The following is a 15869-nucleotide window of genomic DNA, read 5'->3' on the forward strand; positions in this document are numbered from 1 at the left end:
AGGGCACTACGTCCCCATATAGTGAGGAGTGCACTACGTCCCCATATAGTGAGGAGTGCACTACGTCCCCATATAGTGAGGAGTGCACTACGTCCCCATATAGTGAGGAGTGCACTACGTCCCCATATAGTGAGGAGTGCACTACGTCCCCATATAGTGAGGAGTGCACTACGTCCCCTATATAGTGAGGAGTGCCCTACGTCCCCATATAGTGAGGAGTGCACTACGTCCCTATATAGTGAGGAGTGCACTACGTCCCCATATAGTGAGGAGTGCACTACGTCCCCTATATAGTGAGGAGTGCACTACGTCCCCATATAGTGAGGAGTGCCCTATATAGTGAGGAGTGCACTACGTCCCTATATAGTGAGGAGTGCACTACGTCCCCTATATAGTGAGGAGTGCACTACGTCCCCATATAGTGAGGAGTGCACTACGTCCCCTATATAGTGAGGAGTGCACTACGTCCCTATATAGTGAGGAGTGCCCTACGTCCCTATATAGTGAGGAGTGCCCTACGTCCCTATATAGTGAGGAGTGCCCTACGTCCCTATATAGTGAGGAGTGCACTACGTCCCTATATAGTGAGGAGTGCCCTATATAGTGAGGAGTGCACTACGTCCCTATATAGTGAGGAGTGCCCTACGTCCCTATATAGTGAGGAGTGCCCTACGTCCCTATATAGTGAGGAGTGCCCTACGTCCCTATATAGTGAGGAGTGCACTACGTCCCTATATAGTGAGGAGTGCCCTATATAGTGAGGAGTGCCCTATATAGTGAGGAGTGCCCTATATAGTGAGGAGTGCCCTATATAGTGAGGAGTGCACTACGTCCCCTATATAGTGAGGAGTGCACTACGTCCCCTATATAGTGAGGAGTGCCCTACGTCCCTATATAGTGAGGAGTGCCCTACGTCCCTATATAGTGAGGAGTGCCCTACGTCCCTATATAGTGAGGAGTGCCCTACGTCCCTATATAGTGAGGAGTGCCCTACGTCCCTATATAGTGAGGAGTGCCCTACGTCCCTATATAGTGAGGAGTGCACTACGTCCCTATATAGTGAGGAGTGCCCTATCTAGTGAGGAGTGCACTACGTCCCCTATATAGTGAGGAGTGCACTACGTCCCCTATATAGTGAGGAGTGCACTACGTCCCTATATAGTGAGGAGTGCACTACGTCCCTATATAGTGAGGAGTGCCCTATATAGTGAGGAGTGCCCTACGTCCCCTATATAGTGAGGAGTGCCCTACGTCCCCATATAGTGAGGAGTGCACTACGTCCCTATATAGTGAGGAGTGCCCTATATAGTGAGGAGTGCCCTACGTCCCCTATATAGTGAGGAGTGCCCTATATAGTGAGGAGTGCACTACGTCCCTATATAGTGAGGAGTGCCCTATATAGTGAGGAGTGCACTACGTCCCTATATAGTGAGGAGTGCACTACGCCCCCATATAGTGAGGAGTGCCCTACATCCCCATATAGTGAGGAGTGCACTACGTCCCCATATAGTGAGGAGGGCACTACGTCCCTATATAGTGAGGAGGGCACTACGCCCCTATATAGTGAGGAGTGCACTACGCCCCTATATAGTGAGGAGGGCACTACATCCCTATATAGTGAGGAGGGCACTACGTCCCCTATATAGTGAGGAGGGCACTACGTCCCTATATAGTGAGGGGTGCACTACGTCCCCATATAGTGAGGAGTGCACTACGCCCCTAAATAGTGAGGAGGGCACTACGCCCCTATATAGTGAGGAGTGCACTACGCCCCTATATAGTGAGGAGGGCACTACGTCCCCATATAGTGAGGAGTGCACTACGCCCCTATATAGTGAGGAGGGCACTACGTCCCCATATAGTGAGGAGTGCACTACGTCCCCATATAGTGAGGAGTGCACTACGCCCCTATATAGTGAGGAGGGCACTACGCCCCTATATAGTGAGGAGGGCACTACGCCCCTATATAGTGAGGAGGGCACTACGCCCCTATATAGTGAGGAGGGCACTACGTCCCCATATAGTGAGGAGTGCACTACGTCCCTATATAGTGAAGAGTGCACTACGTCCCTATATAGTATAATAGGGTAGTGCACTATATAGGGAATAGGTTGCCATTTGGGATGCAGACGTAATCTCGTCCACCAACCAATCCGTCTCTCGCTCTCGCATTTAGCCTGTGGGCGGGTTTAGGGTAGACGCCATGTCTCAGGCCTAGTGACGAGAGGAGTGGTTATAATACTGAACCAACTATTGGTGCTCTGACTGCGTGTGTGTGTGTGTGTGTGTGTGGTGTGTGTCACCATTTACTGCTAACCTTACTACCATCATATTGTATGATGAATCAACATCTGCGACTTGATTTGTTCACAATGTCATTATCATCATCAGAACTAAGGCCCTGTTCAAAAATACTGGTATTAAAAAAAAGCATCTTTCCTTGAAATACTTTTTATCACTGACTTTGCATGACTAGGTAGGGGAAAGCTTTGTCAAGGAAGGAAGGAAGCATTAGAAAAGGGTCTGTGTTATAAATGGCACCCTATTCCTTAAACCCCCCCCCCCCCCCCTCCCCGAGGTTGATGTCCGTTCCCCTGCTGAAATCGAATTAGCAGCATCAGAACAATCCCCACACAAATCTGTCCGGAGATTTTGTTTTGCATTGGATGCATCTCAATCCGACCGAGTGGTGAAAGGTGACAGAGCTTGGCCTCAAAGTACTTATCTGAAGGCCCCCCGGTAACAGTTGAGGAGACTATATACGGAGACTGTTTAGTGCCAAACTAAGGGGTTATAAATACTTTTTTTAGTTTTTTTAACACCTGATCGTTCAGATCGAGAACAGACACTTCAGAACAAACTTCCTTTGGGTTTTTTTGGGGGGGAGGACTATCTGTTAAATTTTATTTAACCTTTATTTAACTTGGCAAGTCAGTTTAAGAACAAATTATTATTGACAATGACGGCCTACCGGGGAACAGTGTTCAGGGGCAGAACGACAGATTATTTTTTTTACGTTGTCAGCTCGGGGATTCGATCTAGCAACCTTTTGGTTACTGGCCCAACGGTCTAACCACTAGGCTACCTGCCGCCCCACTACATGTAGTGAATCTGTTATTCAGTGCGTTTGTATGGGCTAATAGCAGTAAGGCCAAAATATATTTTTGGGGGGATACTTCAAGGGGTCTTAAAATTCCAAAATTGGCAAAATTATCCTTGGTATGGCCTTCTTAAAACAATTCCATATACAGTTGAAGTCGGTCGTTTACATACACTTGGGTTGGAGTCATTAACTCGTTTCTCAACCACTCCACAAATGTCTTGATAACAAACTATAGTTTTGGCAAGTCGGTTAGGACATCTACTTTGTGCATGACACAAGTCATTTTTCCAACAATTGTTTACAGACAGATTATTTCACTTATAATTTAGTGTATCACAATTCCAGTGGGTCAGAAATTTACATACACTAAGTTGACTGTGCCTTTAAACAGCTTGGAAAATTCCAGAAATTGTCATGGCTTTAGAAGCTTCTTATAGGCTAATTGACATAATTTTTGTCAATTGGAGGTGTACCTGTGGATGTATTTCATGCGTAGACGGGGCTTAGACTCTTTTGGGTTTTAAATAGTGCACTACTTTGGATCAATGCCCTATGGGCCCTGGTCAAATGTAGTGTACTATATAGGGAATAGGGTGGGGTAACTTCACCCTACTCTGATGCATGATGATATGGTTTGTTGTGATGGTTGAGGTGTTTGGTTCTGGCTCCCCCTACTGACTGGAGTGTGTAATGTCTCAATGCCACTTCAAGTCTTCTTCTCTCCTCCACAGTTGATAAGGTGAAGTTTGAACCTCCGCTGAGGAAGGAAACGGAGGCTCACACTGAAATGGTGAATATATTTGAAAAAAATGATGTATTTGCAGTACTGTTTATCAGCAATTTTTCTCTTATTTGAATTTATGTATCATCTAGTGTGAAGTATGTTGGTCAGGAAGTGATTGTAAATATCCCCAAGTAAAAGTTTGCTTCCCAAATCGCACTCTATTCCCTATATAGTACACCACTTTTGACTAGGGCAGTGTTTCCCAAACTCGGTCCCTGGGACTCCAAGCGTGTGCACGTTTTTTTGTCTTAACACTACACAGCTGATTCAAATCATTGAAGCTTGATGTATCAGCCGTGTAGTGCTATGTGGGTCGGCCGTGTAGTGCCGGGCGGGTCGGCCGTGTAGTGCCAGGCGGGTCGGCCGTGTAGTGCCAGGCGGGGGTCGGCCGTGTAGTGCCAGGCGGGTCGGCCGTGTAGTGCCAGGCGGGTCGGCCGTGTAGTGCCAGGCGGGTCGGCCGTGTAGTGCCAGGAGGGTCGGCCGTGTAGTGCCAGGCGGGTCGGCCGTGTAGTGCCAGGCGGGTCGGCCGTGTAGCGCCCGGCGGGTCGGCCGTGTAGCGCCCGGCGGGTCGGCCGTGTAATGCCAGTCGGGTCGGCCGTGTAGTGCCAGGCGGGTCGGCCGTGTAGTGCCAGGCGGATCGGCCGTGTAGTGCCAGGCGGGTCGGCCGTGTAGTGCCAGGCGGGTCGGCCGTGTAGTGCCAGGCGGGTCGGCCGTGTAGTGCTAGGGCAAAAAACAAAACGGTGTACGCCCTTGGAGTCCCCAGGACTAGGGCATACATACATGTGTTTGCCATTTCAGACACAGCCTGCAGTTGAAATACCTTTGTATCCCAAATGACACCCTATTCCCTGTATAGTGCACTACTTTAGACCAGAGCACTGCAGTCGTGCACTATATAGGTAATAGTGCCATTTGAGACACAGGTGGTAGTAACTAACATGTCTTGTTTGTTATTGCTGTGGTCTCTCCAGGACGTGACTAAACAGAGCGACTTCCCCTCTCCCTGGAGCCCTTTCGCAGAGGGAGGCATCTCTACCAGGTAAGAACCGTGGTAACCGTCGTCACGGGAACGACACTGTTCCATTCCAGGCTTCTGTTTTAGCTGGTTGTCTGGGCTGTCTCCTGTCTTGTCTTGTTATGGTCCAGTGGGATTCTGGGACAACTGAAATAACTTGTATACACCGTGGTTAAACAAAAGTTAAAGGGTCTCTCCACACTAAAAAATATGTCGCATAGAGCATACTTGATTTTTTTTCCGAAGCAAGCTTTATTTGTCAGGACCCATTTTAAATGTTTTCTTATCTAGACTCACTGACTGGTTTTACGCACCAGTCAACCTTTTTTGGGGGAATGCGCAATAGTCCTCTATTGATTACACCGTGGTTACACAGGGTACAATGTCAGTAGTAACTCCTCCTGAAATAATCTGCTCATGTTCTCTATTTTTCAGGCATATTTCTGCCACCTAAGCGTTTTTTCGAGCCACCTTGGTCCAAACAATGTACTTTTTAAAAATCTTTTTTTTTTTTTTTTTTATCAGATTAAACTTAAACCGTATATAAATTACACTATACAGGGCATTCGGAAAGTATTCAGGCCCTTTGACTTTTTCCACATTTTATTACGTTACAGCTTTATTTGAAAATGGATTAAATTGTTTTTTTCCCCTCATCAATCTACACACAATACCCCATAATGACATCACAAAACCCCATAATGACATCACAATACCCCATAATGACATCACAAAACCCCATAATGACAAAGCAAAACAGGTTTTTAGAAATGTTTGCAAGTTTATTACAATCAGATAACTGAAATATCACATTTACATAAGTATTCAGACCCTTTACTCAGTACTTTTGTTAAAACACCTTTGGCAGCGATTACAGCCTCTAGTCTTCTTGGGTGTGACGCTACAAGCTTGGCACACCTGTATTTGGGGAGTTTCTCCCATTCTTCTCTGCAGATCCCCTCAAGCTCTGTCAGGTTGGATTTTCAGGTCTCTCCAGAGATGTTCGATCAGGTTGAAGTCCGGGCTCTGGCTGGGCCACCCAAGGGCATTGAGACTTGTCTCGAAGCCACTCCTGCGTTGTCTTGGCTGTGTGCTTAGGGTCGTTGTCCCAGTCTGAGGTCCTGAATGCTCTGGAGCAGGTTTTCATCAAGGATCTCTCTGTACTTTGCTCCGTTCATCTTTCCCTCGATCCTGACTAGTCTCGCAACGCCAAGCATCGGCTGGTGTGGTGTAAAGCTCGCCGCCATTGGACGCTGGAGCAGTGGAAACGCGTTCTCTGGGTTTGATGAATCACGGTTCACCATCTGGCAGTACGACGTATTAATCTGGGTTTGGCGGATACCAGGAGAACGCTACCTGCCCCAATGCATAGTACCAACTGTAAAGTTTGGTGGAGGAGGAATAAACGTCTGGGGCTGTTTTTCATGGTTCAGGTCCCTTAATTCCAGTGAAGGGAAATCTTAATGCTACAGCATACAATGACATTCTAGAAAATTCTGTGCTACATTTTCTCTCGGGTCCATGGCTAAATGTGTAGAATTGCATAAATTTGCTGAAACATTCAAACAGATAGGGGGTCTCTAAAATGTTCTGTAAAATTCAGCTGCACTGACTGGCCCAACCATCTAAGCCCCTGTTTATGTGTGTTTATTGTCTTTTGTATGGGTTGTCGAATAGCTTTGTTTTGTGAATATATATATATTTTTTTGTCACTTTATCAATGCAATCAATGAGAAGAACAATACACATTTTGAACAATTTCCTCTATAGCACGGGTCGACAACAGGCAGTGATTTTTTTGTGGTTAGTTATGGTGAATTTGCATTGTAAATTATTATGCAACCGCCCCTGTCCCGCGGCTAAATCTAGTTACCTAACCCTGACACATAGCTTCCTAACTTTGTGGAGTTTTGTTGTTTAAATTGTTTTGCTCACTTCCCCTTGTTGTGAGACAAGCCTGTTCCATTCACCTCACTGTGAGGAGGTGCCACCCCAGTTCTGTTCTCAAAGCATAACCCATCATGCTTACCTACCCTACCTACCTATCCCTCCCTCCCCTGTAGTCTGGTTGGTTGATCAGGTAGTATCTAGGTCTTGACTGTGTCCTTTTCTTTATTTTTGTTTCTTCGTCTGTCTTTCCTTCTGCCTCCTTTCTGTTGCTGTCTTCTTCTTCTGCCTCCTTTCTGTTGCTGTCTTCTTCTTCTGTCTTTCCAAAGGAGCCTTCTGAAAAGTGTTGAAGATGCGTTGTTTCAACGGTAACACTAAACACCCTGTGGTAAAACCATGCCCGTGACGCACTCTACCCCTCCGCTAACTGTTGTGTGGCAGCCCGGGCCGATGGGTAGAGGCTGTGGTCTGGCTGTGTGCAGTGATGTGTGCCACCCCGCCGTGCTTCGTTCATACCCCATCCTCATACCCTGCCATGTGGGCTGTGTTATAGCTGTTGACCCTGTCAGCCTCAGAGGAGGTGATGGATGTGTGCTTCTAATTTGAGGTGCAGGTAGATAGACAGACAGTGGGGAAAATCAGAAGGACGGACAGACATAGAGGCTGTGAATTTAACTGCTATTTCATGCTGTAAGCTTTTAAAGCAGACACAAACAGGAAGTGATGTTAATAGCCAGGATTTAACAAGCTCAGACAGGGCTCTTAAATGAGTTGTAACCTCCAGCACCATTTCACCATGGCGACCGACAGCTACATTGTAAATAACTTAAACATAAACCTGGGAACCCCTGCAGGGTTTTTGTTTGAAATAGACTTGTTTCCCCATGCACTAGAGTTTAGTTCAATGTTTACTGGTAATTGTACGGATACGTCTTGCTTGAGAACCAGTAGTTTGCTGTTGCATATTCCCATATTGCTCTGAGTTGTGTTTTCTTGTATTACTATTGATTTACGAAACAAACAAATGAGCTAATCATTGTGTGTATCTTTCCGCCACAGGCTACTGCTTTTGTGGTACATTTTCAGATGACTCATTGACCCCTGCCCTTTACCTCTGAATCATACAGAGTCCAGACTCCTGTTCTCTCTGAGCCCTGCCCTTTACCCCTGAATCATACAGTCCAGACTCCTGTTCTCTCTGAGCCCTGCCCTTTACCCCTGAATCATACAGTCCAGACTCCTGTTCTCTCTGAGCCCTGCCCTTTACCCCTGAATCATACAGTCCAGACTCCTGTTCTCTCTGACCCCTGCCCTTTACCCCTGAATCATACAGTCCAGACAGTGTTCTCATTGACCCCTGCCCTTTACCCCTGAATCATACAGTCCAGACCCTGCCCTTTACCCCTGAATCATACAGTCCAGACTCCTGTTCTCTCTGACCCCTGCCCTTTACCCCTGAATCATACAGTCCAGACAGTGTTCTCATTGACCCCTGCCCTTTACCCCTGAATCATACAGTCAAGACTCCTGTTCTCTCTGACCCCTGTTAGTGAGCATTTCTCCTTTGCCAAGATAATCCATCCACCTGACCGGTGTGGCATATCAAGAAGCTGATTAAACAGCTTGCCCATTACAAATGTGCACCTTGTGCTGGGGACAATAAAAGGCCTCTTTAAACTGTGCAGTTTTGTCACACAACACAATGCAACAGATGTCTCAAGTGTTGAGGGAGCGTGCAATTGGCATGCTGACTGCAGGAATGTCCACCAGAGCTGTTGCCAGAGAATTGAATGTTAATTTCTCTACCATAAGCCGCCTCAAGTACATCTAATCTACCTCACAACTGCAGACCACGTGTTTGGCGTTGTGTGGGCGAGCGGGTTTCCTGACGTCAACGTTGTGAACAGAGTGCCCCATGGTGGTGGTGGAATGGGCAGGCATAAGCTACGGACAACGAACACAATTGCATTTTATCGATGGAAATGTATTTGAATGCACAAAAATACCGTGACGAGATTCTGATGCCTTATAAAAAAATATATATTAAAAAAAATAAATAATAATTTTTAGGTAGCTGTGACCAATAGATGCATATCTGTGTTCCCAGTCATGTGAAATCCATAGATTTGAAATGAATTAAGCTCTAATGTACTGATTTCCTCATAGGAACTTTAACTCAGGAAAATCAATGACATTTTTTGCATGTTGTGTTTCTATTCTTGTTCAGTGCAGTTGACCCCGAACCCTGATGGTAACATTACGTCCTCCACTTCAACCCAGCCCTGAAGACTCTGTACCTGTCCTCTCTGATCCCTCTCTTCTCTCTGATCTGTTTATTCTCTCTCTTCCCCCCCAGGGGACATATGGCCCATCTGGAGGATGCCTTTGAAGACGTGGAGCTGTAAGTGCTGCTCTCACACGCACACGCACACGCACACGCACACGCACACGCACACACACACACACACACACACACACACACACACACACACACACACACACACACACACACACAAATATCCCCTGCCAGCTGCCTGACTGTTTGGTCTCTTCCCATTCTAGGTCGACCCTCAAGCAAGGAATCCCACCTCCTCTACCTCCAAAGGTAAAGCCCAATGTACCTCCTCTACTTCCAGAGGTAAAGCCTAATTCACTGCATATGCTTGGGTTTTCTGCATCAGTGTTTCCGCTGCAGTCATTTAGCTGTGGCGCTGCGCCACGGCAAAATCGTTGCCCGCCACGGCCCAAAAATGTAACATGAAAAAAAAAATTGTTTTTGCTGACGCGCACTTAGAAGATGTTTACTTTTCCTCTGCAAACAAAAACGAGTAACGAATAGAACAATCTGACAAGCACATAGTAGAATAGTTTATCTATTTACCTAGTCGGCTTGTTGTTCTGTGTGAGAGATATTCCTCTCGAGGTGCGTTGAAGTTACGAACGAGTGCCATTGAGAGTGAAACATAAATTGTGACGAGCAGTCAATGCACAACAATTCTTGCAATCGTGGGGAAAACAGCAAAATGGCCTTTGTTAAAAAGAGGAGGATCCCAGCTTTCGATTCCTACTTGATTTATTTCTCTACTCCGGGGTAACCTGGGCTAACACACACCACCTTACCTCAAAATTATTTGGAGGGAGTGACTTTAAAAAATGGGATCGGACAAGTTATATTTTGGGGTTGCGCAAGAGTAGTGGTAACCAGGGAAAATATTGTGACATGAAGTGGTTTCTGTGAGAAGTACAGGAAGTTTTACCCCTGGTGGCAGGTTACTCCAGGTTTACTAACAGGTAGGTATGTTATATTCACTGTGTTTATGCAAGTTTTTTTGTGACATCAAATTCATCAATATGATGCGAACTAGTTTACAGATGAAATTTGAGAGCTGATTATCCCAATAGGGTAAATGGCCTATTGGGCACCTGAGTGGCGCAGCGGTCTAAGGCACTGCATCTCAGAGCTAGAGGCGTCACTACAGACACTCTGGTTCGATTCCAGGCGGTGTCACAACCGGCCGTGATTGGGAGTCCCGTAGGGAGGCGCACAATTGGCCCCAGTGTCGTCCCGGGTTTGGCCGGTGTAGGCCGTCATTGTAAATACGAATTTGTTCTTAACTGATTTGCTTAGTTAAATAAAAGTTAAACAAATAAAATGCAGACAGGCGACTCCATATTTCAGCCCGTTTATAGCAGTTGGGCTACAGGTGATACTGCTTATTGCTAATAGCATACCTGATCACTTATTTAAATAAAAGGTTAACTAGGCAAGTCAATAATAATAATAATAATATGGACCATGCGTAGGCTAAATGGATGGTCCAATATGTTAAAATAATTTAAACAAATAATTTTATCAATATGTTATTGGGCTCATTTCTGGAGGTGAAAGTTATATTTTAGATGGCGTCAGTATCATTTTATTTTCATTTATTTTAAGAGTAGAATGTCCTCTAAAGTCACCAGAACTGAGCTTCTCAGTCCTCCTACATGAACATGATCCAAGGGGGACCCAGGACCCCCCCCAAAACAGGGGTGTTTGCCCCCACTGCTACACATTATTCTAGGGGAAACACTGACTGCGATCCAAACTCCTAAAAGACACACCCTCATCCACTTCCCCTCTGCGGTCCAAACTCCTAAAAGACACACCCTCATCCACTTCCCCTCTGCGGTCCAAACTCCTAAAAGACACACCCTCATCCACTTCCCCTCTGCGGTCCAAACTCCTAAAAGACACACCCTCATCCACTTCCCCTCGCCTTATGCCCTTGGGGGAATCACCGTCGCCATCTTGGAGGGTGGTCCAATGATTAGCCAATCAAGTTTGTAACGTAAGCCCCTCAGCCCTCGTTATTAGTCGAGTTTGTGAGTGTATAATTATGTTCACTTCGGGGCCTGAACCTCCCCATAATTCAATTCACCACGATTGTACATCCGCTAAGAAAAGTGCCAAAACTTAAAAACAACATCAATGGAGAAGTCAACATACAAGTAAAAACAAATACAAATAAGTTAGAAATTGTGCTACTACACTTCTCATAAAAAGTAAATATTTTGGAAGTTCTAGCTAGGCAGGCTAACGTTAGTTAGCTAATTCATTTGCTAGTTATCATACAGTAGGCAGGCTAACGTTAGCTAATTAATTTGCTAGCTACCATACAGTAGGCAGGCTAACGTTAGTTAGCTAATTAATTTGCTAGCTACCATACAGTAGGCAGGCTAACGTTAGTTAGCTAATTAATTTGCTAGCTACCATACAGTAGGCAGGCTAACGTTAGTTAGCTAATTAATTTGCTAGCTACCATACAGTAGGCAGGCTAACGTTAGTTAGCTAATTAATTTGCTAGCTACCATACAGTAGGCAGGCTAACGTTAGTTAGCTAATTAATTTGCTAGTTATCATACAGTAAGCGTATATTAATAATTATATATTTAATGTAAGTAGTTCATGCAATTATAATTGACTGTAGCACATATAAAGCACCCACAAGCCACCAGTGGCTGAAAACAGAATCATCGTGGGATGAACGAGTGACAAATTTCCGGGCAAGGGCAATCCCATTTTTAAAAATCATTCCTTCCTCCCTCGCCCCTTGCCCTGCAAGTGTATACTCGTCAGACGTAATGACACGTCATCAGAAGTGTGCACTTCATTTGAGGGGATAGGGTGTGTCCTTTTAAGTGTTTGGACTGCGGCCACTGTTCTGCATATACCTGACCAACAGGCATGTACATAAACCCTTGTTTTCCTCCTCCCTCCTCTCCTCTGTTCTCTTCTTCATCTCCTCCTCTCCTCTGTTCTCTTCTTCATCTCCTCCTATGTTCACTTCATCTCCTTCTCCTATATTCTCCTCCTCTCCTCTCTTCCTCTGCCTCTCCTTCCCTCTTCCTCTCTGCCTCTCCTTCCCTCTTCCTCTCTTCCTCTGCCTCTCCTCCTCCTCTCCTTCCCTCTTCCCCTCCTCTCTTCCTCTGCCTCTCCTCCTCTCCTTCCCTCTTCCTCTCCTCCTGTTCTTCCTCTCCTTCTCCTATATTCTCTCCTTCTCCTCTCCTTTCCTCTTCTCTCTTCCTCTGCCTCTCCTCCTCCTCTCTTTCCCATCTTCCTCTCCTCTCTTACTCTGCCTCTCCTCCTCCTCTCTTTCCCATCTTCCTCTCCTCTCTTCCTCTGCCTCTCCTCCTCCTCTCCTTCCCTCTTCCTCTCCTCTGTTCTCTTCTTCCTCTCCTTCTCCTCCTTTCACTCTTTTAGCCTCATCTGAGCAGTTTGTCAGATGAGCCAGATTTGAGTGATGAGAGGTGTCTGACAGTGAGGAGATTTCCAGGCTCAGAGGGCAGCCCAGGTCCAGGCCTGTTCCCCCGGAGACTCAGCACCCCAGAGCATGGCAACAAGGTATGTGTTTATGTATATCTTATTCTATTACAATGTTTGAATATTCATGATATTCTGTGTGTTTTAAATGACACTGTGAAGCTTAACATGCTTAAGGAATTTCCCAAGTTTGAGGTAATAAAGATATTTTAATTGTAAGGTGGAGCACTCTGGTCCGGACTACCTGTCAGCCAGCGGCAGTAGCCCCAATCTGCTATCTACGTCCACAGCCTCAGACCCTGGTAAGGACACACAGACTGTCGCACGCACGCGCACGCACACACACAGACGGACATGTGCGCGCGGTGAGGTGTGTCTGGGTCACACCTCCCCATGTCCTCTTACAGTATGTCTGGGTCACACCTCACCATGTCCTCTTACAGTATGTCTGGGTCACACCTCCCCATGTCCTCTTACAGTATGTCTGGGTCACACCTCCCCATGTCCTCTTACAGTATGTCTGGGTCACACCTCACCATGTCCTCTTACAGTATGTCTGGGTCACACCTCCCCATGTCCTCTTGTCCTCTTACAGTATGTCTGGGTCACACCTCCCCATGTCCTCTTACAGTATGTCTGGGTCACACTTCCCCATGTCCTCTTACAGTATGTCTGGGTCACACCTCACCATGTCCTCTTACAGTATGTCTGGGTCACACCTCACCATGTCCTCTTACAGTATGTCTGGGTCACACCTCCCCATGTCCTCTTACAGTATGTCTGGGTCACACTTCCCCATGTCCTCTTACAGTATGTCTGGGTCACACCTCCCCATGTCCTCTTACAGTATGTCTGGGTCACACCTCCCCATGTCCTCTTGTCCTCTTACAGTATGTCTGGGTCACACCTCCCCATGTCCTCTTACAGTATGTCTGGGTCACACCTCACCATGTCCTCTTACAGTATGTCTGGGTCACACCTCCCCATGTCCTCTTACAGTATGTCTGGGTCACACCTCCCCATGTCCTCTTACAGTATGTCTGGGTCACACCTCCCCATGTCCTCTTACAGTATGTCTGGGTCACACCTCCCCATGTCCTCTTACAGTATGTCTGGGTCACACCTCCCCATGTCCTCTTACAGTATGTCTGGGTCACACCTCACCATGTCCTCCTACAGTATGTCTGGGTCACACCTCCCCACGTCCTCTTACAGTATGTCTGGGTCACACCTCACCATGTCCTCTTACAGTATGTCTGGGTCACTTGTTGTCTTCTATTCCAAGATATCAGTTATTCAAACGATGTAAATTCAAACGTATTGAAAGGAAAGAAGGGGTATCGAACTGTGCTTGTGGTGTAGATATATTGTAGTATTCACATGTAGTGGTTCAATACCCTCAGATAGAATCCCGTACGCTAGAGATATGACCCTCAGATGGAATACCGTACGCTAGAGATATGACCCTCAGATGGAATACCGTACGCTAGAGATATGACCCTCAGATGGAATACCGTACGCTAGTGATATGACCCTCAGATAGAATCCCGTACGCTAGAGATATGACCCTCAGATAGAATCCTGTACGTTAGAGATATGACCCTCAGATAGAATCCTGTACATTAGAGATATGACCCTCAGAATCCTGTACGTTAGAGATATGACCCTCAGATAGAATCCCGTACGCTAGAGATATGACCCTCAGAATCCTGTACGTTAGAGATATGACCCTCAGAATCCTGTGCGCTAGAGATATGACCCTCAGAATCCCGTACGCTAGAGATATGACCCTCAGAATCCCGTACGTTAGAGATATGACCCTCAGAATCCCGTACGCTAGAGATATGACCCTCAGAATCCCGTACGTTAGAGATATGGCCCTCAGAATCCCGTACGCTAGAGATATGACCCTCAGAATCCCTAACGTTAGAGATATGACCCTCAGAATCCCGTACGTTAGAGATATGACCCTCAGAATCCCTTACGTTAGAGATATGACCCTCAGAATCCCGTACGCTAGAGATATGACCCTCAGAATCCCGTACGCTAGAGATATGACCCTCAGAATCCTGTACGCTAGAGATATGACCCTCAGAATCCCGTACGCTAGAGATATGCCCCTCAGAATCCTGTACGTTAGAGATATGACCCTCAGAATCCTGTACGTTAGAGATATGACCCTCAGAATCCTGTACGCTAGAGATATGACCCTCAGAATCCCGTACGCTAGAGATATGCCCCTCAGAATCCTGTACGTTAGAGATATGACCCTCAGAATCCTGTACGTTAGAGATATGACCCTCAGAATCCTGTACGCTAGAGATATGACCCTCAGAATCCCGTACGCTAGAGATATGACCCTCAGATAGAATCCCGTACGCTAGAGATTTGACCCTCAGAGTTTTATGCTATAGTATAGTCCTAGTCGGTATTAGATAGATAGAAGGTCCCAGCCCTGCCTGTCTGTGAGTAAAGCAACCTGTGGTTACCTAGGTTACCCCATTGGCTCACATCAAAAACGTTACCTTTTTCAAACACAATTTTCTTCTACCGAGCGTTCTCACTACTTAGAAAAATGTAATGTTTGTTTACCCCAATTTGTGGGCGTGGTGTAAAAATACTTGAAAGTACTACTTGATTTGTTTTTTGGGGGTATCTGTACTTTATCTTACTATTTATTTTTTGGCACCTCTACATTCCTAAAGAAAACAATGTACTTTTTACTCCATACATTTTCACCTGACACCCAAAAAGTACTCGTTACATTTTGAATACTAACATAGCAGGGCAGGAAAATGGTCCAATTCACACAGTTATAAAGAGAACATCCCTGGTCATCCCTACTGCCTCTGATCTGGAGGACTCACTAAACAGAGAACATCCCTGGTCATCCCTGCTGCCTCTGATCTGGTAGACTCACTAAACAGAGAACGTCCCTGGTCATCCCTGCTGCCTCTGATCTGGTAGACTCACTAAACAGAGAAGGTCCCTGGTCAACCCTACTGCCTCTGATCTGGAGGACTCACTAAACAGAGAACGTCCCTGGTCATCCCTACTGCCTCTGATCTGGTGGACTCACTAAACAGAGAACGTCCCTGGTCATCCCTGCTGCCTCTGATCTGGTAGACTCACTAAACAGAGAACGTCCCTGGTCATCCCTGCTGCCTCTGATCTGGTAGACTCACTAAACAGAGAACGTCCCTGGTCATCCCTGCTGCCTCTGATCTGGTAGACTCACTAAACAGAGAACATCCCTGGTCAACCCTACTGCCTGATC

The 15869-nt window shown here is 46.3% G+C and overlaps 1 protein-coding gene across 1 annotated transcript in view; it reads left to right on the forward strand.

Annotated features, from left to right (window-relative positions):
* LOC129813250 (mitogen-activated protein kinase kinase kinase kinase 5-like) overlaps positions 1–15869 on the forward strand; it is a 168282-nt gene that overhangs the window by 113761 nt on the left and 38652 nt on the right. The window contains exons 15-20 of the mRNA XM_055865550.1: positions 3835–3893; positions 4859–4926; positions 9146–9190; positions 9352–9394; positions 12533–12673; positions 12813–12894. Coding sequence (XP_055721525.1) covers positions 3835–3893; positions 4859–4926; positions 9146–9190; positions 9352–9394; positions 12533–12673; positions 12813–12894 — 438 coding nt within the window. The remainder of the gene's footprint in view (positions 1–3834; positions 3894–4858; positions 4927–9145; positions 9191–9351; positions 9395–12532; positions 12674–12812; positions 12895–15869) is intronic.

Source organism: Salvelinus fontinalis, chromosome 16, assembly GCF_029448725.1.
Source record: "Salvelinus fontinalis isolate EN_2023a chromosome 16, ASM2944872v1, whole genome shotgun sequence".
Lineage (NCBI taxonomy): Eukaryota > Metazoa > Chordata > Actinopteri > Salmoniformes > Salmonidae > Salvelinus > Salvelinus fontinalis.